This window comes from Rhinatrema bivittatum, chromosome 13 (assembly GCF_901001135.1).
Source record: "Rhinatrema bivittatum chromosome 13, aRhiBiv1.1, whole genome shotgun sequence".
NCBI lineage: Eukaryota > Metazoa > Chordata > Amphibia > Gymnophiona > Rhinatrematidae > Rhinatrema > Rhinatrema bivittatum.
Genome location: NC_042627.1, coordinates 12,944,288 through 12,970,450, shown reverse-complemented (window position 1 = coordinate 12,970,450; position 26,163 = coordinate 12,944,288). Strand labels below are relative to the sequence as shown.

The 26,163-nt window shown below is 44.9% G+C and overlaps 1 protein-coding gene across 1 annotated transcript; it reads left to right on the top strand.

The window, feature by feature from the left end:
• On the top strand, window positions 1–26,163 carry UBL7 (ubiquitin like 7). Its single transcript, XM_029575163.1, has 11 exons — window positions 1–193; window positions 5,942–6,138; window positions 6,557–6,676; window positions 9,584–9,666; window positions 10,417–10,501; window positions 15,096–15,153; window positions 16,240–16,367; window positions 22,017–22,066; window positions 22,553–22,720; window positions 24,275–24,397; window positions 24,519–26,163. The coding sequence occupies exons 2-11, from the start codon at window positions 5,955–5,957 to the stop codon at window positions 24,654–24,656; spliced, it is 1,137 nt and encodes a 378-aa protein (XP_029431023.1). The 5' UTR covers window positions 1–193; window positions 5,942–5,954; the 3' UTR covers window positions 24,657–26,163.

The following is a 26,163-nucleotide window of genomic DNA, read 5'->3' as shown; positions in this document are numbered from 1 at the left end:
GCAGCCTCATAGAGGGAGAGCTCTTCCAGCGTATTGGATCGCTTGGTTTTTTTTTTTACCTCCACCGTTCGTAGCGTTAAAAAAAAAAAAAAGCTTTCTACTTTTGCTGCTGAATTCTTCCCTCACTTTAGTCCTGAGCCCAAAGCTGCTGGCATCCACTAATCCAGCTGTTACCTGGGAACGGGAGACTGAGGTAAGAGGCAAGATTAAAACACATATTTGTTTTTATATTTTCCTGAGTGAGGATGATCTCCCTAGGAAAAGGAGGAGAAAAAGAGTAGCACCGTAGGGTAGGTGGAGGACAAGAGGGGGTTTGAAAGAGGGTTGGAGAAAAAAGAGAGGATGCTGAACAGTATGAAAAGAAAGCAGAGCCAGAGAACGTTTAATATAAGGATACTCCAATGTTAAGGGTAGAATAAGCAGAGGAAAGTGGAGGCGGGAAGGGAAGAGAGAAGCGAGGAGCAAAGAAGAGATGGGAGTGGGGGTGAGAAACAAAAAGGAGGGACGGATGAGGAGCAGAGAGGAAAGTTGGCGAGCAGAGAAGACAGTGTGGGGTAGAGGTGAGTGTGAGAGGATGAAAGGAGCCAGGGCCTCTGCTAGCTCTTTTGCTGCCCTGTGCCAACAATTACTGTGCTTCCTCTCACTTCACCACTAACTTGCCCCCCACCCCCACATTCATCCAGTTTCTGTCCTATGCCCCCCCCCAAAAAGGCCCAGCTCCCTCCAATAATATAAACTTTATAAATTGAATTGGATTTATTGGATAAGTATTGATTATCTATATTGTACTGTTTTCCTTGTATTGCTGCTCCAACTAGATCACACTTTAGGGATCTTGTGTCAGAATAAATACATAAGATTTTTCATACTGTGTCAGACCAAAGGACCATCAAGCTCAGTATCCTGTTTCCAACAGTGGTCAATCCAGGTCACAAATACTGGCAGCATCCCAGTGGGTAGCTAGATTACATGTTACTTATCTCAGGGATAAGAAGTGGATTTCTGCAAATGCATCTTTAACAGTTTATGGACTTTTCCTCCATGAGCTTGTCCAAACTTTTTTTAAACCTGCTACACTAATAGCTTTCATCACATCCTCTGGCAATTCATTCCAGAGTTTAATTATGCATTGAGTAAAAAAAAAAAGTATATATATTTTCTATTAGTTTTAAATTTTTCACCTAGTAACTTCTTTGTGTGTCCCCTAGGCTTTGTACTTTTTGAAAGAGTAAACTGTTTACTCATTCTACTTTACTCATCCTTTTATAGACCCTTTTCCAAGCTGAAGAGTCTTGCCCTCTTTAGCCTTTCCTCATAGGGGAATTGTTCCATCCCCATAGAAACATAGAAACATAGAAATGACGGCAGAAGAAGACCAAACGGCCCATCCAGTCTGCCCAGCAAGCTTCACACGTTTTTTTCTCTCATACTTATCTGTTTCTCTTAGCTCTTGGTTCTATTTCCCTTCCACCCCCACCATTGAAATATCACTTTGTTTGCCCTTCTCTGTACCTCTTCTAATTCTGCTATATCTTTTTTTGAGATGTGACCAGAACTGCACACAGTATTCAAGGTGCATTATGATAATCTCTGTTTTATTCTCCATTCCTTTCCTAATAATTCCTACCAATCTATTTGCTTGCTTGGCTGCTGCTATGCACTGAGCAAAAGATTTCAACATATTATCTATTATGATGCCTAGATTCTTTTCCTGAATGGTGACTCCTAATGTGGAACCTTGCATTGTGTAGCTATAATTTGGGTTACTCTTCCCTAAGTGCATCATTTTGCACTTGTCCACATTAAATTTTATTTGTCGTTTTCATGCCTGGTCTCTCAGTTTTGCAAGTCCTCTTTTTTTTTTTTTTTGTTTTGTGTACTCCTATTTATTTTTTATATTTTTGAATTTGTATTTATAAAAATGTATTTATAAATACATTTTTAAAACCTGACACCCCCACCCCAAACCCATGATCATAAAAATTTGCCATACTGGGTCAGACTGAGGGTCCATCAAACCCAGTATCCTGTTTCCAACAATGGCCAGTCCAGGTCACAAGATCAGAGGGAGGGGAAGCTCACGGTTTCTTCTCTAACACACACACACACTCACGCACTCCCTCTCTCTCGCAGACATACTCCTCACAAACACACACCCTCTCATTCACACACATGCTTTCTTCCTCTCTCAAATTTTAATAAAATGTGATATACCATATTTCTCAACAAATCTCACACATGCTGTCTCGCTCACACACACTCTCTCCCTCACAAGCTTGCCCCAACTCTCTCCTTCACTCGTGTGCTCTCACATATACACACACTGTACAGGATGGGCTTCACTGGTACACTGCTTCTTGGCTCCTATTTCAGTGCTGCCCCTACTTCTGGTTCTACCATAGGATTCCCATAGCAATGAAAAGTCTGACCCACCTAATGTAAGGCTCCTGCAGTCCTGGAAGTAGGTCTTGCAAGAACAACATGTGATCTACTGGGCACCGCAGGAGCCATACACTAGCAGAAAAAAAGTGCCAGCTCATGCAATTGCATGGTATGCACACCTGATAGCACCAGGCCTGGAGGGGTGTAGGTGAGATGGTGAGGGTTGGGCACATTTGTGCAGGGAGAAAGAAACGGGTAGGGATATTGATAGAGGTATTATGTTGGGGGCATACAGTCCCTATTGTTGCTTTCTCTCACCATCCTTCCATGTTTTTCTCACCCTCTCTCTTTCCTTCCCTATGTCTCTTGCTGCTCTCCTCCTTAAATCTTTGGTAAAACAGTTGCTGGGGGGATATTTTGCTGCATCAGGATTCACAATTAACTTTTCAAAGTCGGAACTATTCCCAATTGGACTAAGAGTAATGCTGGAAAGGCCTGTATATAATGTGGTGAGGGAGGAGTTTCAATATTTTTGTATTGTATTTATGTGGTTTTGTATAGCCACCTGTTGACGTACTGTAAATACACAAGTTTGTATGTTTTAATACATCAGAAATAAAAATACCATTTATAGTAGCTCTATTTTGTCCTCTAAAGATTGGGCGACTTTTGGGCTTCGATTTCCCTTTCCCTGAGTTTCTTGGGCTAGTTATGGGCTGCAGTGTGTCTTGCTTTGGTCTATAAAACCCATTTAAAATGTGGCAACATAGTGCAAGGCTGCCAAGTTTCCTCCCCCTGTTTGGCCGAAAGGAGCCAGTGAGTGAGGGGATGGAGGGGGAGGGTAGATTGTGCCATCCACTGCCACCAACGATTCTCTTCTAGGGCGGCGAGAGAGGGTAAATGCGCTGCCGTTCCACTGCCACCAATGCGTTTGTTCTGGGAGGGACCCCCCCAGTCTCCCATGGTAGTTTGGCCAGGACCAGCCAATTCAGTGGCAAGGGCCGAATTTTGCAGCCCTTGTCACAGCCTCACAATCGCAGGAGCCTGGGGGCTCTGCTCATTACTTGATGTACTCCAGGTTTTCTGTAAAAGCAATCACAACGGGAGACTTCACATGGCTGCCACTTTGAGTTCACATTTGTGAAATAAAGTGGTATAAAAGTGTAAAATCAAATTTATCAAGTAGAGTATTTTCTTAGAAAGTTTATCGCTAGCTTTAAAATTGGTGACATTCTTGCCTCCTGTATCCCAACAAACCTTTCAGAGCGCAGTCACTCCCCTGTAAATGCGAGTCAGCTGTTTTATAACACCTAGAGGGCACAGCACCCTCACTTTATTTCAAGAATGTAAGATGTGCCATGTTGCGTCCCAGCATCCTGTCTCTGACGGTAGCCAGTCTGGGTCTCCAGGAAGATCCCAAAGAAGAAATCCATTCCTTGTTGCTCAGGCTCGGCGATAAACAATGGCTTTCTCAAGTATGTCCTTTAGGGACTTGTCCAAACCCCCTTTAAACTCAAGCTATGTTGTGACTGGTCTCCTGTTTCCTCTTTATTTCCATAACAGCTTCCTGTTGTGACCCAGCTGCAGTTTTCTTAGCATCTGCAGGCTAAAAACCATTGTACTATATTTTCAAAGCGAGAGGATCACCTTTGTCTCGTGGCTTGGCTTTTGAGAGGTAGCGCTTGCGCATGAAGGGATATTCAGAACCAGTAATTTCTACTCTTCTCCAGGCTAGACAGCCTTCTATTCCATGGCGTACGTCAGTGTCTGGAAGGTTTTCGAGACCTGGTGCCTACAGCAGCGGCTGGATCCTCTGTTGGTGATAGTTCTGCATATTTTGTCCTTCCTGCAGCAGGGCTTGTCCAAGGGTTTTGTCTATAGTTCACTCCGTGTCCAGATTTCTGTCTTGGGTTGTCCCAGGGGCAGGGTGCGGGCAAGTCTTTGGCCTCTCATCCTGATGTCGTCAGAATCCTGAAAAGGGGTTAAGCATGTGCGACCTCTGGTTCAGAAGGTGTGTCCAGATTGGAGCCTCAACTTGGTCGTATGGGTTCTCTGTGAGGCACCTTTTGAGTCTTTAGGACGAACTTCTTTGAAGGACCTTACGTTGAAGATGGTTTTTCTGGTTGCAATTTGTTCAATTAGGAGCATTTCGGAGCTTCAGTCTCTATCTTGTCGCGATCCTTTTTTGCTTATTACTAAAGACTGTGCCTTATCACTAAAGACAGTGCCTTCCTTTTTGCCAAAACGTTTCTGCCTTCCATGCGAATCAGTTGTTACCAGGTTTCCCAGAATGGTCTAGAGATTCTTCAGAGTGTAGAGGTCTCCATTTTCTGGATGTATGTCGTGCTCTGTTGCGTTATTTGAAGGTCAGTAATTCCTTTCAATGATTGGACCATCTCTTTATGGTGTTTGGAGGAGTGAAGAAAGGAGAGAAAGCTTCCAAAACTACTTTGGCTTGGTTGAAAGAGACTATTTGTTTGGCTTATATTTGTAAGGGTCATGCCATTTAAATGGGTCTTAAGGCATATTCGACTAGAACACTGGCAGCTTCTTGGGCGCAGTGTCAGTTGGTGTCTACCCAAGAGATCTGTAGGACTGTGGTGTGGTCCTCGCTTCATACTTTCACCAAACATTGCCAATTGGATGTTCGGGCCAAGATGATACAACTTTCGGTGAAAGCGTGTTGCGAGCAGGTCTTTTGGATTCCTGCCCAGTGCAGAGTTGCTTTGGTATATTCCAGTTGTCTGGACTGATCTGGGTATGTTCAGGAATCAAACATTGGTTCTTACCTGCTAATTTTCATTCCTGTAATACCACAGATCAGTCCAGAAACGTGTCCTGATATTACTGCCGAAGGCTGATTTTCCTGATATTTATATGCTGTATATTTAAAGATTTTTCTTACCAATTGAACAGTTATGTTTGTTGAGTTAAGCAGTTGGCAGACTGTTTTGGTACTGGAGTTATGGTCCAGTTCAGGGGGATCCAACCCTGGGTTTTCCGGTTTGCCCTAATAAAGGAGAATGCTATCTAATCTTTGGCTTGGGTACAGATCAATACTGAGGGGACTGGAAATGGCATTCTAGTTTATGTAGCAGTGGTTCAAAGTTTTTGTTTTCTGCCTCCATCTGGTAGGGATGCAAAACCCACTTGTCTGGACTGATCTGTGGTATTACAGAAAAGAAAATTAGGTATGAACCAATTTTCCTTTTATGGACTTCTCCAGGAACTTGTCCAAATTGGTTTTTAATCCCCAACTAAGCTTACTGCCTTAACCACATTTTCCAGCAATGAATTTCAGAGTTTGTGTGCATTGAGTGAAAAATAATTTTTCTTCAATTTGTTTTGAATGTGCTACATATTAATTTCATGGAGTGTCCTCTAGGTTTTGTACTTTTTGAGAGTAGATAACTGATTTTATAGACCTGTTTCATATTCTGCACAATCATGGGAGCATATGGGCCCTGGAAATATTCTAGCAATGTGTAAGGGAGTAGCTGAACAAACTGGATAAGTCAGTCTTTTTCTGCTTTCACCTATGTTACTGTGTTTTCTTCAGGTGTAAAAGAAGAATGCCTCTGTCAGACTGGCACATTGCGGTGAAGTTGGCAGACAAACCCTTGGCACCCAAAACTATACTAAGACTGCCGGAAGCAGAAAAAGGAGAAGGCCCTCTGGGAGGATACAGCATCTCTGCTCTGAAGCAGCTGATCACTGCCAAACTGCCAGAGTCTGTCCTGGATCCTGAGCTCATTGGTGAGACTGTCCTAGTTAGCAATTCTACATTATCCGTATTGGAGGGTAGGCAGAACTATAATACACTGTGCATCTCAAACCCTGATTTGCATCCCCTGTCCTATTAGTACTGAGTCCCACACACAGCTCTGACAATGCAGCTCAGTCCTGATCTGCAGTGTTCAGTACCTCTCTCCCCCGCCTTCTCTTCCAATATTGAAATTCTGATCTCTATAGGCGCACTTCAGTCCTAACTTGGTAACACTTCTGGAGCAGACGTTGCTATTTGAAGGTGAACGTCTAGAGAATATTCCCATCAGATGATGATGATGCTGTTTCTTCATGGAAATAAGACATGTGCCTGTCATAATTTTATTTGGCTCAGGTGTAGGATAGGTGAAGCTGTTCGTCTTGACTTTTTAAGAGTGATGTTTTTCAGATCTCATTTATTGCGGGCGGAAGTTGAAGGATGATCAAACTCTGGACTTCTATGGCATCCAGCCTGGCTCTACTGTCCATGTGCTGCGCAAATCCTGGCCAGAGCCAGACCAGAAAGCTGGTGAGTGCCGGCCCATGAAGATCTTCCAGAATCCTGGGGATGTTTCACTGAGTCGCCATATTCAGACCCATTGTGTGAAGTTCCTTAATCTCTGTTCATGCTGTGCCTAAATAATTCTGATGTAAAACTGTTAGAAAGGTTTGAGAGAGGAGGGAAGTTGCCACCTCAAACTAACTGAATGATGCCTGGGAAGAAGTGATCTCAGTTACCAAAACTGTAGCGCAAAGCTCTCACTTCAGATTCCTATGTTTGTCCGTTTTTATTTTTTTGACATTTGTTTCTGCTCTTACCCTTTTCTATAGGGTGTGTACCCCAGACAGATTGTTTGAAATGGGTCAATGGTTTGGCAATGAGAGAGTGATAAATTGTGCTACTCAGTAGAGATCCGGGTGTCTCCATAAATTTGTTAGACTGGGTAGACCTTTACAGCACCTTACCCAGTCTGTGGGCCTTACCCACAGACTGGGTAAGGCCTTTACAGCACACTACTGGTGAATGTACTCATCTTGGTTTCAAAGTGGAAAGATGCTAACCCATCTTTCACAGGACTGGGTTTGTGTTTTACCAAAGGGGAAAGATATGTATAAACATAGAGTGTGTGAATAGAACTTGGATAAAGTTTGGGATCTGTGGGCCATAGTTTTTTTGTTTTGTTTTTTTTAATCACAGGCCTAGTTTCTTGTGTATGAGGAACACAAGCTGACGGTGGCCACTGTCGCCAACTTCTGGGCTTGGTCTATAGGTAGTAAGGCTGGGTGCTGTTATGGATATTTTGTGCCCTGTTTGTTTTTGGACTGTATGCAGAAAATTCAATAAAAAATATTTTAGTATTAAAAAAAAAAAAATTCACACCAGGGAACTCATTCCAGAATGTACTGGAGCTAAAACGGTTTCATGGGTGGGCTCTTGTCTTTTAGTAATAAACATTTTATGCCTTGCTAGAAGCAGAGGGAGCTCAAACAGTTTAAAGAAAAGAAAGCGTGCACCTCAGAAAATACCCTGTGGGACACCCATGTTTTGTTCTGATCAGGAGACGCGGCCCTTAAGCCATTCCTCCAGCCTCCCTGAGATGTTAAGAATGAGAGAGTGCTTAAGAGTCCCCACTTTTCCCTGCCATTTTCTGCAGCTGCACCTGCATTTTTCCCCTTCACCTAACTTTGCCTCATTCAGCATCTGTAAAGCAGGCGCGCCTCTTCCTTTGCGGTGCATCTGTGCGGTTGAATGATGGAGCCGCTTGTACCGCCAGGCTTTGTATCTACAAAGGCTGAACTGCCCCGGGGTGAAGGAAGATGAGAAGTGCCAGCATTGGGAAGGAAGGGAAACTCTCTGTTAGAAGGGCAGAAGAGGCATGGGTGAGAGAAGTTAGGGGAAGGGAAAAAAAAAGACGAGGCAACTGCAGAAAACAGATTAAAGCTCTGGGGTGGCATGCCCCCCCCCCCCCCCCCATTTCTCAAGCTAGTTCTGGAGTTACCCGCTATTTGGTCTGGTTTTCAGGATATCCCTATTGAATATGCATGAGATAATAGAGGCAGTGCATGCAAATTTATCTTAAAGCAAGAATCTCAATAATAATCACCACAAAAAGATAACCTTGCCTTCCATTTTTTACATAAATAAACACATGACCAATATTTCTTCCCTGTACGTACCCAGATCAGTCCAGACTGAGTTATGCCTCCCTTCCAGCAGATGGAGACAGAGAAAAACTTGAAGAGCACTCCTCTTAACTTTGAGCGCCACCAGCACCTCTTCGGTGTTTCTCGGTCTCCAGCAGATGGTGGTGGCAATCCCTGCAGGCTTGACCTTCTGTGTCCATTTTTTACATAAGAAATATTGGTCATGTATTTATTTATCAGTGTCTTGTAGAACACAGCATCAGATCATTCAAAAGCGCCAAAGTGCAATCTACCATCTCTTGCCCCACAATGGGCTGTAAACTGTCAGATGTGACGCTCAATATTTTCATTCATCTGCTGGTCACACTCAGAAAAACAAAATAGAAACAATGTGCAAGTCTGCATTAATCCACTAACAGTGTAAAAAAACATGTAAAAATCTAGGAAATCTGGACAACTGCTCAACAATAACCAACGCTGGAAATACTTAGCTCTAGAGCACCTAGGTCATTGTAAAGCACTGTTTAATGCAGGAAAACCAACCACCGACACGGGCCCATGTTTTGGCATAAAAACGCCTGCATCTGGAAACTGGTTTACTGTTACTGCCTCAAAGGGCATTTAAAAATGGCCACCAGCTCTACCATTTTTAAATGCCCTTTCAGGCAGTGACACTGTTTACAGCCCATTGCATGGCAAGAGATGGTAGATTGTACTTTGGCGCTTTTGATTGATCTGATGCTGTGTTTTACAAGATACTGATAAGAAATATCGGTCATGTGTTTGTGTAAAAAATGGAAGGTTAAGGTATTTTGAACCTGTTATCTTTTCGTGGTGCAATTCTATCTTATGCATGTTCATTGTGGTTATGCTGGAAAGCAGACCTGGCCAGGGCCTGCCTGAGAAACACTGGCCAGATATGATCCTCGAGGGCCCCAATCCATTGAGGTTTTCAGGATTTCCCCAAAGAATATGCATGAGTTCTATTTGCATGCACAACCTCAGCTATTGCAGTATTTCCATACAGATAGAGCCTGTGCATATTCATTGTAGATATTCTGAAAATCCAAATGGATTGCAGCCTTTGGGGGTCCCATTTTGGTCTCTTCAGTAGTATTTGCACTGTGAATTGTTTCCGGTTTGTGATCTGTCAGTCACATGATAGACTAGCGATGTCATTGTCATGAAAGCTGACAGAGGTATTCTGTAACTTCCATGAGGAGAAAAGGTGAACAAAACGGGGAAAACCAAGTTGTACTTGTGTTTAATTGTATTCTATGCATATTTCCAGAACCAGTGGACAAAGTCGCAGCAGCCAGAGAATTTCGAGTCCTACACACAGCACTCCACACCAGTGCCAGCTATCGGGATGCGGTAAGTGGTTTTGATATTTGCAGTCATGGAAGTGACTGGCTGATCCAGTTTGGTAGTCTTGTAAGCTTAATAGGTGAACAAGCACTGTACATGTTGTGCCAGTAGCATCAACAATCCAGGTCCTCTATATCATCCAGAGAATTGCACAGAGGTCCACATTCACAGGGTTTGTCTGGCTAACCCCAATATTTTAAATTCCCCACCCACACACAACCACACACTCCCTGATTTTGTCTGGGCAGTGCTGAATAAGATGCTGCTTTGTCAGTTCCCAAGTTGTCCAGGTGCCTTCAGACCAGATATTTAGCTGGCAGATTTGGGCTGACTATCTGGGTTAAGTTAACTGGACTACGTTACCTGAGTAATTTTATCTGACACGTGCTGGCTGAATATGGACCTCTTGGAAACCATGAAAAGTGGGGTGTCTTTAGAAATTTCTAATGGTCACTGACTTCAGATTCTTTTACAGAATGAACTCCCCTCTCTTAACATAGACACCATCTTCCTCTTGATTTTTTTCGTTCTCTTCTTAGCATGCTACCTTCCCTTGTCAGCCTCACAGCAGTCACTTGAGGTGAGATGAGGGGGGGAGTCTCTTTCTCCCTGTCTTGTGGTCTGTGCTGTTGGCCTATACAGGAATCTCACTTTAAATGTGGGAGTCTTTGTGGGAACATGTGAGACTCCTGTTGGGCGATGGAGAATTTTTCCTCCATGACTTTGAGGGTCTTTATTTTCTGATTTCTCTGTCAGGTCTTCAAGATGCTGGGGAATAAAGAATTGCTGGACCAGATCATTGTGGCCACCCCTGGCCTTAGCTGTGACCCCATAGCACTGGGTAAGTGGGAGGTGGTCATTATTGTAATGTAAGACACCTAAGGGGGAGCATTCAGCTGAATATCCCAGACCCTCTAATGTGGTGTGCAACACATTCCCAGGCAGAGAACAGCTGATATGAGAAATGTGGGCCTTCTAGAATTCAGTTGTATGTATTTTACCTTATAATCTGCTGTTCCAGAAGGTCAAAGTGGAAAATACAACAGACAATGCATTATGTACAATGAAAACATAAATATGCAAACTAACAACCACTTATAACACACATCAGATAATATGCAAACCTGAAAATATTTAATTGTAAAATGATACAATAATGTATCTATGAATGTTAATGATTTTATAAACACTTTATAGTAACTTAACAAGCATTATAAGTGATGTTTTTTTTAATGTGTAAGCAGCCATAAAGAAAAAATATATTTACTGAGTTTTACTCATAAATTCCTTCTTGGAACTGCAATTCCTCATTCTTTCTGAAGAATTGTTTTTTATATTCTGCTTTTCATAACTGGTCAGCCACTTCAAAGCGGATCACTTTTCAGGTGCCATGTCCCGAGAGGGCTTATAGTCTAAAGGCGTCATTTACTGAGTACCCCATGTTCCTGTTCAGTCCAGACTCCTGGGTTTTGCCTCCCTGCCTGCAGTCCGTCAGTATTTCTTCTTCTCTAGCAAATGGTTTAAAACCTACAGTCTGGAGTAAAAAAAAAAAAGATGGCAGTAGCCCTTCAGAAAGGAGGAGGGCTGGTCCACCAGTATCTGAGGGAGGAGTGCTGGTCCACCAGTATCTGAGGAAGGAGTGCTGGTCCACCAGTATCTGAGGAAGGAGTGCTGGTCCACCAGTATCTGAGGAAGGAGTGCTGGTCCACCAGTATCTGAGGGAGGAGTGCTGGTCCACCAGTATCTGAGGGAGGAGTGCTGGTCCACCAGTATCTGAGGGAGGAGTGCTGGTCCACCAGTATCTGAGGGAGGAGTGCTGGTCCACCAGTATCTGAGGGAGGAGTGCTGGTCCACCCGTATCTGAGGGAGGAGTGCTGGTCCACCAGTACTGGTCCACCAGTATCTGGACGACTGACTCATTCGGGGAAAGTCGATGGACCTCTGTCAGCTGCTGGTACAGTGGGTCCTAAAGAAGTTGAGGGCCCTGGACTGGGTGGTGATCCTAGCGAAGAGCCATCTAATGCCGTTCCAATCCTTGGAGTACCTAGGGGCTGAATTCGACACCCGGGTTGGCAAGGTGTTTCTCATGGAGAGCAGGATGGTGAAGCTGCATGGTCAGGTTTGCCGCCTTTTGCGACTCAACGTGCCCAGAGTTTGGGATTATTTGCAGGTCTGGGGGTCTATGGCATCGAGGCTAGATCTAGTTCCCTGGGCGTTTGTGCAAATGTGGCCCTTTCAAAGAGCGTTTCCCCTCCCGTTGGATCCCGTTAGAGGAGCTGCAAATTCCTCTTCCCCTCATGGGGGAGCTTGGTCGGGTCAATCTGAAACGGAGGATGGAGTTGAAAATCCAGGATTGGGTGATAGGTACCGCCGATATCAGCCTCTCCGATTGGGGAGCGGGTTGTCAGGGCCAGACCGCGTAGGGTCAATGGTCAAAGGAGGATGCATCATGGTTTAACAGTCAGTTATAGACGAGCGACATGATTAGCCTTGTTTACCTTTCTGCCCATATTTGCGATTTGGGCGGATCGCTTCTGTCTCGCAGCTTTGTTTTTGAGAGGAACCACTCTAGATAGAAGGGGTACTCCAAAGATGTCATTGCCAACTTACCGCAGGCCGGACGGCTGACCACATCCTTGGCTTATGTTAAGGTGTGGAGAATTTTTGAAGCTTGGTGTGTTGAACAGGGTGTGCAGTCTACTTGGGCTTCAATTTCCCATACCTTGGACCTTTTTACAAAAAGGTCCAGTGAGGGGTCTAGCCTATAATTTCCTTCAGGTACAGGTGGCGGCTTTAGATAGTCTTCAGGATAAGCTGCAGGAAGTGTCCCTGGCCTCGCATCTGGCTGTGATTTATTTTCTTTGAGGGGCAAAACATGGCCCCTGATGCGGAAGGTGTGTCCCTCATGGAACATTAATTTGGTGATGAGGGTATTGTGTAAGGCTACATTCGAGTCATTGCGGAGGTGGAATCTAAAGGATTTAATCCTGAAAGTGGTGTGTGTTTGGTGGCAATTTGTTCAGCCAGAAGAATTTCAGAGCTTCAGGTGTTATCTTTTCGAGATTCCTTTCTTCGGAGAATAGGGTATCCTTGCAAACTGTGCCCTCATTTCTGCCAAAGGCTGTTTTGGTCTTTCATCTTTGTCAGATAGTGGAACTTCCCGCCTTGCTAAATTTGGATTCATCTGTGCAGCACATGAAGGAACGTCATGTGTTGGATATACGGCGGGGTTTTTAATTTTTGTGCTTTGGCATGGGCCAAGAAAGGGGGTGCAGTTATCCAAGGCTGCTATTGTGAGATGGCTGAAGGATGCGATTAGCTCAGCGTATATTTGTAAAGGCCGTCCGGTATCTGAATTCTAAGGGCTCACTTGACTTGGGCACTGGCAACCTTATGGACTGAGTGTCAGCTGGTTTCTTCACACATATGTTGGATGGTTACTTGGATGTCGCTACACGCTTTCCCCAGACATTACCAGTTGGATGTCCAGGCTTCCGACTTGGTGATATTTTTTCCACTTCCCTTTCTTGTTTTTTTGCCAATTCCTTTTAAGGGGTCTCACTTTTTTTTTTTTTCTATTTCTTTTCTCTCCATCTGTCTTCTTCCCTCAAACACACAATCAGGTTCTCATTCTCACACGCTGTCTATCTCACACATACACATACACACACACACAGGCTCTCACACTCACATGCAGTCTCACGCATCCACAGCTCTCACTCACATTGCTCTCTCTCATACATACATACACACTGTCTCTCTCGTGTACATGCTATCTCACTCACACATACAGGCTCTCACATGCTGTCTCTCCAAACATTCAGGTCCTCACTCCACACACAGTTTCTCAACTCACTCTCTCACACACACACACAGTTTCTCAACTCACTCTCTCACACACACACACAGTTTCTCAACTCGCTCTCTCACACACACACACTCTACAGGCCCTCAGCCTCTCTCTCACCTCTGGGTCTCCTCTGCGCGGGTTGCCACAAGATGGGCTCTGCGGCGGCCCTGATCTTATCTGGCCGCTCGCGACGTGGGATCTGTGGCGGCCCTGCTACCAGGCCTCTTACTCTTCTCGAGCCGCTGCTCTTCTGTACGCGGCCGATGCTTCTCCTCCTTCCTGCCCATGTGGCTCCCGCAACCTTTTTCTTCCGGGGCCGCGCAGGCAGGAAGGAGGAGGAGCACGGGTTTGAATGTGACCTTTTTCTTCGGGCCGTGGTGCGATAAGCTCCACCACGGCCCCGCCGATCTTCCTGCTGTGTGCGTCGGGCACACAGCACAGCAGTAGTTCCCCGCTCACCCGCCGGTGAGATGAGGTCCACCGGCGGCGGCGGCATGGGACTCCATGTCAGCCATCAGCGCGCCGTAGGTCCAGGCCTAGTTTGCCTAGTGCTTCCGCCGGCCCTGCACATAAGGCAACCTGGAAACCTCTGTTTTATTTATTTTTATTTAGATGTATTTATGCTGTTGAAGAGGCAGAGCCAGCCAACAAGTTTGTTTTCACTAACTGGAAAGACCTGTCTGTTAGTCATAACTTATGTATTAGTTTGATAAAGTGTATTTTTTCTCAGCTAAGCTTCCATCAGGCTTTAGAGATCTCCAAGGGAAGAATAGAGAGGAAAGGGTCTTTTCTGTGCACAAGCCAGACAATACAGCCACGCGATTGGTGACGTTATCTGACGGCGCCAAATCAAGTGCTGGTCTCTCCTGGCTCAGGGCTCACCAGACTTTTCCTGAGAATGCATGGTTGCTAGCACACAAAGATTGCCACTCGAGCTACCACAGTCTGATTTTGTCCACTTTGCGAGTTGTTGGATTACCAAGTCTCCTCTCATCACCACATTAGAGGAACAGTTTTCTTACAGACTTTTTATTTTCTTAATTGGTCTAGTTTGAGGTTGGTTTGGGTCTATATTTTAATTTCTTTTTGGTTTAAAAAAAAAAAAAAAGGACTCTGGATGAGAGGTCAGCGAAGAAAGGTAAGACTACCCCTTTAAGAATTTTCTCTGACCCTCCCCGTTTTTTATCGGGGAAAAAATGTTCACAGTCTTCTGGTTTCCTCTGATATCAAGCCAGCATATTCACATCCATTGCCTCGTTCGGGTCATGAACGCTGTAATCCCTGCCACACGCAATGCCCTTTCACTTACTCCGTTTCTACTCATCCCACCTCGGGCAGGCAATATCCTTTGCAGCGTTGGTGCATTGACAACCAAACATGCTCCGGAAAATTCTCTTAAAGCCTAAGCTAGGAGAGAGCAGCACCTGACTCTACGCCTTCAGGTGATGACACCCAACCGTCTGCTTGTTTGTCCTGCTGTCCATAGAAAGCACCTGTTACAGGTAAGCAACTCTGCTTTCTTTCACCTGTTGCTCCCAGTCATAAATCTTTCCTTACAGCTTCCCTTTCTGTATCTCTCTGACAGGAGTTCTTCAAGATAAAGATCTCTTCACTGTCTTCGCTGACCCCAGCATGCTGGACACGTAAGTCCTGAGCTGTAGAGAAATGATAGGACAGGGGGTTCCCAAACCTTTCATAAGGGGGAGCTGTGGGGAGGGTCCCCCCATAGAGAGTTCACTCGGCAGGGGGCGGTTGGGAAACCCTCTTCATGATTTGCAGTGCTGGGGAATGGGGGAGGACTCCTTTGGGAGTGGCACATAGATATTTCTTGGAAGATGGCAACAGATGCCAATGTCTGCTCCCTGCCTCGCTCTCTTTCCCAGAGAAGAGGGGGCCGCAGGATTGTGAGGGTATTATGAACTCAAGGCTGCTTAGAGTGAGTCACTGGAGGAGGGGGGGAGTCAGGGAGCTATCCCCATCCCACTGGCAAAAGCTTCAGGCTGTAGCCTGGTCCTCCCCCTGTGCAGCTCTGGCTGTAGGAAGAGCACCTGGAGGGGGTTTCCGCTGCTACCACTCCTGTATCGAGAGATCAGTGAGGGTAGTGTCAGCTGGTGGCAATGGTAGAACGTGTGTCCATCACTGCTTCTGCAGCCCCCCCATGGGCCAGCCACAACCACAGGCCGGGTGTGACCTGCAGGCTGTAGTTTGGCAACTCTTGTGCCAGGTGATGTAGCTCATTTTGCAAGCATTGAATGTGCAGGAAGCAGGAAACAGAAGGATGTTAGTCACTGGGAACAGACTGAGAGAGAGCTGCTTTCTCCTGGTGAGTGCTCAAGAGGCAAAGCAGCTATGCAGGTCAGCTGTCTGTGATGTGATCTGAGAGCGCGAGATTTTAACTCTCATGATGGAAGTATCAGGTGCGGGTGGCCCCATCCTTCTCAGCTGCTGTTAACTTTTCTGGCATTTGGAAATCATCCCTTCTGAAAGCTAGGATTGTGATTTGGAGCTGCTGATCTAGTACAGTGCAGAGCATTCAGGTCAGGGAGAGTTACATATGCAGAGCCACTGTTGAGTGAAAGAAGCATTGAGAACTTTGTTGCTGGAAGTCCAGAATACAGAAAGGTGCTGGGATGGCTGGGAGAGCAGCACTGCAGTCTGCGACATTTCCCCAGGTAGCAGGTCTGCGCTGGGCTACTAACTCTGATATTCTTTGTTGTTCTTCTGCACAGGTTGGTTCCTTCCCACCCTGCACTGGTGAATGCCATTGTCCTGGTCTTGCATTCTGTTGCAGGAAATGCCACTCTTCCACCTCCAGACGCTGCCTCGCGCAGCATGCCTTCTGGCCTTCCAATGCCTGGTGAGTTTATAATTGTAGCCCTTCTCAAGTATAGTGCCCAGAAAGTGCTCATACACCTGTAGTAATGAAGACCACTGGAGCCCCCCGAACACACAGACTCCCAAAGAATTGAGGCCTCAATTATGTGTGGCATTTTTTTTCATTGAGCTACGACATGAATGATCTTTTTCCTGACTCCTTGTTGTTGGGCGAATTGATATAATTTGGAGCTTGTGCAACACGATTGCAGGGCATCAGTGGATACAATTGTGCCAGACTGCAGTTCTATACGGCGTGTTGGTGACTCTACCTGCATTTGTAATCCAGACAATAAAAGACCGCATGGATATTTAGCTTTCATATTCTGGCGTTTGCTGCCTGACAGCTGGTCTAGTTTATAATTACTTTGAGGCTGTTGTCAGCAGCTTATAACTGTGTGTGTGGGTCTGTGTTCCATTGTAGAAAGAATGCACATTAGTGAACAGCCAACACGCTCTCTTAATGTAATGAACATTAAAAATATTAAGAAAACAAAAATATCCTCTTGAGAATGTTTCTATTTGTAACTGCAAGACCAGTAGGGACATCACTGTGGGAGATTAAGCCAAACCTTTAGCCTAGTGTAATGGAACAGTCACATGGCCGATGGCATCACTGACTACAAAATGAGCTCTGATGTCATTGCTATGTCACAGTTTGTGTTATTCTAGGGACTGGGCTTTTGAGAAAAAAAGTGTGGAAGAAAGCAATGAGTCAGCCTTGTACAGATACAATTTACGATCATTTCCCATAAAAGCTTTGTCCACAGGGTGGCAGCATTGCTCTGTGAATTAAGTAAGCAGTGGGGTTTGGATTCTGACAGTGAGGGCTTCAGATTAGGATTTCTAATGGGGGCACTGATTTATTGTTTTGACCTTTTTTTTTTTTTCCCAGTTGAAGGAAATTGTACATTGCATTGTGGGGTCTTGCACAAACTGATTTAATCAGCAGGTTCTAGAAGGTGTGCAAAGTGTAAAATCTCTTCCTCAGCTGCACGGAGCAGGATGAGATCCTTCAGTTCATTATACACAGGGGGAGGGTTCAGTCAGCAGTAAGCCCCGTCGCAGGGCAGCCTGAGACCAAGCAGGAGACCACCAAACCTGTAGCCACGTAATGTCAACTCTTTTCACTAGCATTCTTGGTGCATGTGTTTGGGGGGAGGTCCTTGCATAAGCTGTTAATTAGAACAATATCTTGTTACCCTTTAGAGTTCATTCAGCTGTTTTTGTGGTTCTTGCTTTTAAGGCCAAAACCACTTCCTTATGTACTCAGCTGAATTATCACACAAGTTAAAATATTTGTGCGATGCATCTATCCTGAATTGGAAAGCAGGAATCAAGACTGCACAGCGATTGGCGTGATTGCAAATATTTAGGGTTTCCTCTGGCAGACCAGTCTTCACCATGGTTTTGCCCCCCTTGCAGGAGCAGGCCTTAGGTGAAGTAGGAGCCTCCTCTCAGATGGATTCATAGGATGAGGAGGAAGAAGGGGAAGATGTGGTGCTGGAGCAGGATGATGCGGCAGTTAAGACTATCTAGGGCAGAGGAGTTAGGAACCCTTATCTCGAAAGTCTTGTCAGAGAAAACAGCCTAAGGAGACAAAGCCTCACATGGATTAAGAAGCCTACAAAGGCTGCCTTGGCATTTTTTCTTTTCACTATCAGGTCTGTCAGGGCTTGAGGAAAGAAAATTAGTAGGTAAGGTGTAATTGTGTCCTATTAGACTAAGCTGGAAGAAAATGTATTTACTTATTTATTTGGTTTTTTTTTTATATATATACCAATATTCAACTAGAGTCATCACATCGGTGCACATATAACAAAATGTACAATGCGTGCTGCAATCACATCCCAGCTCTGAACGACTTTTTGAGGGGCCGAAGACTGTCCCTCACACATAATTTTCCAGCTCTAAGCTGCTTTACGAGGGCTTGAGGATAGTCCCCCACCTGTCTGCATCCCTGAACTGATATTCTGTACTGTAGTTCCTTATTCATGTAAACGCTGATCATGTCCATCGGCCCAGTCTGAGGATGTTTGAGTGCTGCTTCCTGTTATGCAAGCGTCAGAGTAAGCATGATTGTACAAAAGAAATAATAGTGTCAATATTGGTATAATCAACACAAAGTGAAACCTAACACAAAGCGAAAGACCTCATCGCACTCATCCTTGCTCTCGGCTGTGAGTACCGTATTTCCACGCACATAACCCGCGGGTTATGTGCGTTTTTACCTACCCCGCATGCCCCCCGCGGGGTATAAACGTGGGCGGGTTATCCAGAAAAAATTTTACAGCAGCGGTTAACATCTCTCTCCCCCCGCCCCGGCGGGGGGAGAGAGATGTTAACCGCTGCTGTAAAATTAGGCAATTCAATAAGGCAATTCAATAAGGCAATTCAGGTATTATTATTATTATTTTTTTTAAATTTATACGATACCGTAATAGCCCCGAAAGAAATGCTGCTTAGGTAGAAGGACAAACGCCCTGTATCAGGGCCGCCACGCGCACAACTGTAAACGTTGCCAAGGGAGCGCGAGGTACAAATCTCGCAACACTGTAAGAGCTGTGCCATTGGCTGGGAGAGAAGAGAGGGGCGCTGCGGCAAAATCCCTGCAGACGACCGCTGGCAATCGGGACGCTGAAGAAGGAAGGCTGAGTGAAGGCGCGTGCTGAAACAAAAAGGAGAGCACTCAAGCCCTGCAAGGAACACAGCGATGCGCGAGGAGGAAGCCGCAGCAACCCCTACACGCGTCCGGTGGTGTCGAACGTCGCAGGAGCAAGGCAAGAGTGAAAGCACGCGCCGAGCACAAAACTGCAGGTAACCCGGTGATGTCTGGATCGAAAAGGGGAGCTCCGCTGTAGGCTCGCACCCCGGGGCAGGCCATGAAAATGCTGGGCATGGGGCTGTACACGGCGCGCAGAGTGCGCAAGGTCAGTGTGCGGGTTATATGAGGAGGCGGGGTATATAAAAACTTTTTTACATAAATCTTGAAAACCTGCGGGTTATGTGTGTGGGCGGGTTATATACGTGGGCGGGTTATTGTCGTGGAAATACGGTAATAACCGTATGTCTCTGAGCCTGCCCTGGCTGCACCTGCTGAACCAACCAGTGACAGCAAACATCCTGCTCGTTTGTCTTGGCAATTGACATAAAAGACCTCGCTGAATGTTTATTATTATTAACAGTTATATTATATGATACTTTTCATCAAACTAAATCCCAGTATGCCTTACAACTGTGTGAAAAAACAAAGAGCCACCTATTGGGAGATGTCTGGGTACCTGCTCTGGTCACTGTTTTATGTGACAGCTCCTGAGGTGGGGAAGGAACAAAATCCTTATTGTTGCCCTGTTGGGATAGCCTGAGGCACAGGGTCCGTGACCTGCTCTCGGGGGACGTGGTCCGTAGCTGCACTGTGACCCACGATGCATGTGGGACGTGGCAGCAGCACAGTGCTGTGGGACGGCTGCGAGGCCTGCTCTTCCAGGTACCTCGGTTGGGAAGTCCAAGCCTTGCATGCACTTAGCAGGGAATCGGCCGAGGAGTTGTAACGAGCACAGTTTCTCCTCCAAGTGTTCCTTCCCAAACCCACCAAGCACTTGCTGTGCGGTGTATAATTCAAATATTAATCCATGAAATGATTCTTGATGGAACATGCTTGAAACTTCAGTGGTTTTGTCAGCTGAATATTAAACAAGATGCTAAAGGATTATGAACCACTGGATACTAAACCTGTTTTGCTTTGTTTTAGGCAACACTGTTCAAAAAGTTAATATGGGGGTTTTGGCCTCTCTTGGTACCTTTCTTCACATCATCAGGGAGGCCCTTACAAAATCAAGACTAGATCCGTGTCCTTCATGGCTGACTTGTGATGTCCATAGTCATCTATCGCATTGGTTGATTCACCTATAAACACATCTCTGTCTGAGAGGATAATGTCCAGTTCACTTAAAAGAAGCAATAATACAGTCATAAAGCCCAAGTCATTCTCATCCACTTTCTAACATCCCTGTTCTAAGTAAAATTATAGAGCTGGCAGTAGTACGGCAACTCCAAAGTATAGTTGGATAAACTGAATTGGTTGGACCTGTATTGCTCTGATTTTGACACGGACATTGCTTTTACCAGTTTTATTGGAAGATTTTTGCCAGAATATGGATGATGGCGATGTAGATTTGGTTGTTCTGATAGAGCTTTCTGTGGCTTTCGATGCCATAGATCCTGGGGTTTTGTTAGGCTGGTTGTCCGATTTGGGTATTGCTATTCTGTTTGTTTTTTGGTTTTTTTTTTTAAAAGAAGTCGGAACTCAGTGGGTGATGGTCCAAAACTCATCATCACATGCATGGACCCTTACCTGTGGCATGCCTCAAGGTTATGGTATTCAGTATTGATTTGTAACCTCTGAGGAAGATTATCCAGTTATTGGAGATAAAATGCCATATGCTGATAATACTATATATAGCTTTATGTGCTAATAAAGGGAAGATCAGAGGATGCAATAATCCAACCAACTGCAATAAGCTGCTACTTACCCAAAAAGATCTGAGATTCTAGGCAAAATAAAGATTTCTAAGGTGCATCCTTCCACTGAAGCTTGGGAGTCCTGTTAGACTCCAGTGTAAATAGGGATGCCAGATTACTGCTGCATCAAAGGCTGTGCTTTTTTATACTGATCACATCTGCACTGCTCTTTATAGTGTATTGCTTATGAAGAACATACAGAAATTGCAGCTAGTACATAATGCAGCCCATTTATTATCTGTTGTAGTTTATCTTGATTCTAAAGGAATTATATTGGCTCCTTGTTAAATTTTGTGCCTGGTTTTAAAGTTTTATCACTTGCTTTTAAAGCCCTGCGTGCTCTGGGCACCATTGTGTCTGCAAAGGCTGTTATCTTTTTATGACCCTGTAATGAAGCTAAGATTAGCCAAAGAAGAATGTGTTCTGCTCCCTGCCATTTTTTTAGTGGGGACTTTGACTAAGGCATCATCTACCTCCCTTCCTAAGGAAGCATGCACATTCGGAGATTATTGGGCTTTTGGAAGGTCTGTGAAGACCTGGCTTTTTGGCATTTCATGATTGACTACATGCTGTAGATGTCTTCTGTTAACTGGGTAGACCTTTAAGTGTAGAATTCACTATTTATTTGATTTTATGCTCTTATAATATTTTGTATTAATGTTATAATTTGGTATTATTTCTCTAATTTTATTTTATGATGAAATTGATACATATTGGTATGCAATTTTCTGTCTTTCATGTTTTAGATGTTGCTTTTAGCTGTTGCTGTTATATTTTAGATATCTTGATGGCTACTGGGTTGGACTGTTGTAACTGTGGTCTGATCTGTTGGCGTATCATTTTAGCAGTTGTGCTCAGGTTATTATGCAAGTCCCTTTCAGGTTTTGGGAAGTGCGGCCTATAAATCTGAATAATCAGTAATGATTGAGCACTAAAGGGTACTATGGGGATCTCCACTTTAGATGCTGTTTTCCAGAGGAGAGTCCCATTTATGCTGGGGTTTTCTTGCAAAGCCTGTATAAACACGTGTCTTGTAAATAGGAGAGGTCAGGCTGTAAGGGAGCTCCTGTCACTGGGATCTGCTGAGCACGTATTTCTCGCCCTGCTGCAGGTGGGTTCCTGTTTGAGGGCCTTTCTGATGAGGAGGACGACTTTCACCAGGTAATGGCAATGTTTTATATTTTTATCTTCTGTAGAAGAAAATGGAAAGGTGGGAGGGGAGGCGCAGTGAACATGGGACCCCCGGAGAATCCTCTGCCACTCACTCACTCCCTTTGAGTTGGAGGCTGCATTTGATAGGTTACTTGGTGTCAAAAGTTTTAGAAGACGCTTCCTAGAGACAGCGAATGTATTGTAGCCTCCTGTTGTCCGCCCTAACTGGAGGATGAATGTGCCTTTTAATGGATACTAGTTTGTGTACAGCAGCAGCCCAAGCTCACTTCATATCTAACATGAGCCAGCCTTGATTGTATCGGGAGGTTTGAAGAGCAGACATCGGGGGTTTTTTTTTTTATGTGGAAAGTTCATAGGCACTGAGTCCCCCTTATTTACGCTTGCTCCTGTCTTTGCCGAAACCCGGGGCTGTGCTTAATCTAAGCTTGCTTGTTGGATTTTAAACTTTTGTCCTTTTTTTTATTACCTTTTCAGAGTACAAGGTCCACACCTTCTAGCAGTGCTTCTGGGTCTCGTCCTGCATCCCTCGGCTATACAGGGGCTGCAGGCCCTCGACCCATCACGCAGAGCGAGCTGGCAACTGCCCTTGCACTGGCCAGCACACCTGAGAGCAGCTCCCACACCCCCACACCTGGGACCCAGGTACGACCGTGGGGGGGGGGGGGGGTAGAAGGGACTGTCACCATGAGCAGGGTTCTGTGCACTGCTTGAAGGCAGCAACCCTACCACAGAGACGGTTTAGTCCATAATAAGCAGTGCAGTGTACTTCCGTTGCAATGGCCACAGTGGGAGCGGGCATTAATCAGAACCCAGTCTAAGGCTATTTTGAGAGAGGGTTGACGTGGATTGCTGTGGGATAAGAGAAGTCAGAAGTTGTAAAAAATAATGGCCAGCCTTCACTGCACAGTGCAGAGCTGCGGGGTTCTCCTTGAAATACAAGGCCCAAGTTCAATGACTTTGAATTAAACTGCCACAAGTCACTGGATGGCATCCAGCTCATCCTGGCAGCGGGACACGTGGTGTGAGACACAGAGGAGCTCGACTCGGGGTATCCTAAAGAACTATTTCTTTATAAAGAATGTGCTTGTTCATTGATATATGCTTATTCTTTCTGAATTGATTGTAAAGCCTGTTGCTAAATTATTGTTCATTGTAAACCGAGGTGATGTTTGAAACGTTCCGCGGTACATAAAAAACCTTTAAATAAATAAATAAATACTTGGTGTGTGGTACAGGAGCTAGAAGGGGAAAAACTAGTAACCAACTCCCAAGAACGCATATTTAAATTCCCCTTCGGATCTAGGTGTGGCCTTTCTTTTGTCTTTTTTTTATTTTTATTTTTTTAAATCTAAGACTGTTTTTTGTTTGATTTCTGTGATTTTATAGGGTGTTTCCATACATAGGATTAAGGCGGGGTACAGCACAAGAAGACAAAATAAAGATGACAATAAAAGCAAATTTAAAAACAAAAAACAGGGCAATTACCAAAGACTCAACCTCTAATCAACAGTGATAAAAAAGGAAGCAAAATCCAGTTTCAGAAGCGCAAACCGTTTAACTTTTTGTATGCCTCCAGTTTCTGGCACTAAAAGAGATGCACTTGTATTTTTGCCATGAACTTGTAGCAGCAAAGGATAGCAGCTTTATGTGCTGGATTCGTCCTTGTGCTGTTTCAGAGTGGTCCCAGTACAGCTTTCTGATGACCGCATGCTTTGCTTTGTAGCATCCGAGGGTGGTTACACAGCAAGAGCTTTCAAAATCAAAATTCTTAACATTAATGTTGGTTCCTTCTGTTGTGCTGCTGGAAGGAAAGGCATTTGGTTTTATGCACTCCCTTTTATGCTACTTTTCAAACATAGAAATCCGGGCCCTCCTGTGGCTTAGTGTGTGTTCTTATCGTATGGCATATGTAGTATGCCCAAATTTGGTTTAAAGCATTGCTAAAGGAAACATAGTTGATCTCTGGCTTTCCCTTCCCTACTTCATAATTAAGGATCCCATCCTGTGCTCTTTTGAACTCTGATACCATTTTTTGCCTTCACTGGGGATCCACTACTCTTGCCTGCAAGATACACTGCTGTTATATAGAGGCACTGGGGACCCAACACAGGCTGGTGATATGTTTCATCAAAAGATGAAAGCTTATCCATGATGCATGGGCACTCTCGTAAGCCTTTGTCGTTTTACCTTTCTTAGGGCCACTCCTCCGGCACCTCTCCAATGTCCTCCAGTGTCCAGTCTGGCACCCCCATCACCAATGACCTCTTCAGCCAGGCCCTGCAACATGCCCTACAAACATCCAACCAGCCCAGCCTACAGGTGAGTGATTCTGCACTTTCGGGCAGCACCAAACATCTGTCTTAATTTTTGCGCATTTCTCTCAGATGGTGGCTTTCACCTGCTGAAAGGTAATTCATATCCCTGTCTCTCCTTCGTGCAGAGTCAGTGGCAGCCCCAGCTGCAGCAGCTGCGAGATATGGGCATCCAAGATGATGAGCTGAGCCTCCGAGCATTGCAGGCTACTGGAGGGGACATCCAATCAGCCCTGGAGCTCATTTTCGCTGGTGGAGCTACTTAATCACTCCTAACACCTCTGAACAGATAATCCACATGAGGAGTACATAATACATACGGTCGATATTCAAAATGCCCATGCATTTTTTTTTTTTCCCCCCCTTGATATTATTTCAGTATGTCTTGTGTTTTGAAATGTAATTGCAAAACAGCTTTATCAGTATGAAACACCAAGATCCACCGCCTTGCCGGGTACCTGCGCCCGCAGGCATTTCGGTCTCCGTTCTGTGTGAGTTTGAAGACGTCCCAGCACATCCGCCCTACCCATGAGTTGCCATCGTCTTGCGCTACCATGAGAACAGCTGCTCAGAATTAAAAACGCAGCCCTACTGCTGTGAGGCGGGAGAGCCTGCGTAAGAGGAAGACACAGACATTTTGGGAGGAAGGAGATGCAGGGGGGGGGATGGGAGAGGCATCTTTATGAAAAAAGGGGTAAAGGCAGTGACTTGAGTGACAGTAGGATATGGGAAAGAGATTGGGCTTTACTGGGGAAGGGACTGTGAAAACTTAAATCAGGATAGATAAGGGGGAAATTTGAAATGGAGGAAGAATAGAAACAATGAACCCAAAGAGAAAAGCTTGATTCCTCGTAATCATTTCCTCTCTATGAATTGGGTGTGGGCCTGCAGTGCTACTGTATAGGATTCTCCTGTTTAGGAAGCTGTTTGTTTTCTTCTGATATTTCAAAACCTCCCTTGTTTGAAATCACAATGTATATCTGAATCTTTTTTTTTTATTTACTAGGGGAGAGTTTTAAGTGTTAATATCAAGTTCCTCACAGTGGTTTGGTGAAATGTTTTTTGGAGGACTGCATTGTTTGTCTTGAAGCAGACGTACAATTTTATGGTGGGTCCTTTCTGGAAAGTTCACTGGGGAAGGGACATCTTTTTTTTTTTTTTTTTTTTTTGTGGGTGTGTTGCATCTGTCCCTGTCTCCCCAATAGCAATCTCTCTCGCCTTACTTTTGATAGGCAGGAGGGCATTCCTGCATCTCTCCTTAGCAAGCCAGCTTCGTTCAGTCTGAGGAATTGCCGACAGATCCCGCACCAGTTTAGACTTGAAGCTGACTGGTGGATGAGAGAGATGCCAGGTATGCACGCTCTCCTCCTGCCGGACGAGGGGGAAATGCAAGCACAGGTCCAGAGATCAAGTGGAGGGAGGAGGACCCAGGGCAAGTGAGGGCTGGGGAATGGAAGGAAGAAGGGAGAGAGAGCCCCACTGGCTAGCTGGCTTTTTGAGCTTTATCATGGTTTTTCTTGGCCACAATAAGATCAGATCCCTGATCATAAGCGCATTCGTTGTGCAGGTTTATCAGATGTAGGATGTTGCTCATTGTTTTTGTACCACTAACAAGAAAAATGTGTAATTAGAGCTGTACCAATCCTCTTGTTTCTAATATTCAAACAACTGAGGGTAACCAGTTTCTGTAAATGAAGGAGCAGTCCGAATGGCTTCCAAAGAAAACTGGAAGGATGTAGATTTGTTCAACATTAAACTGTTACATAAAACTTC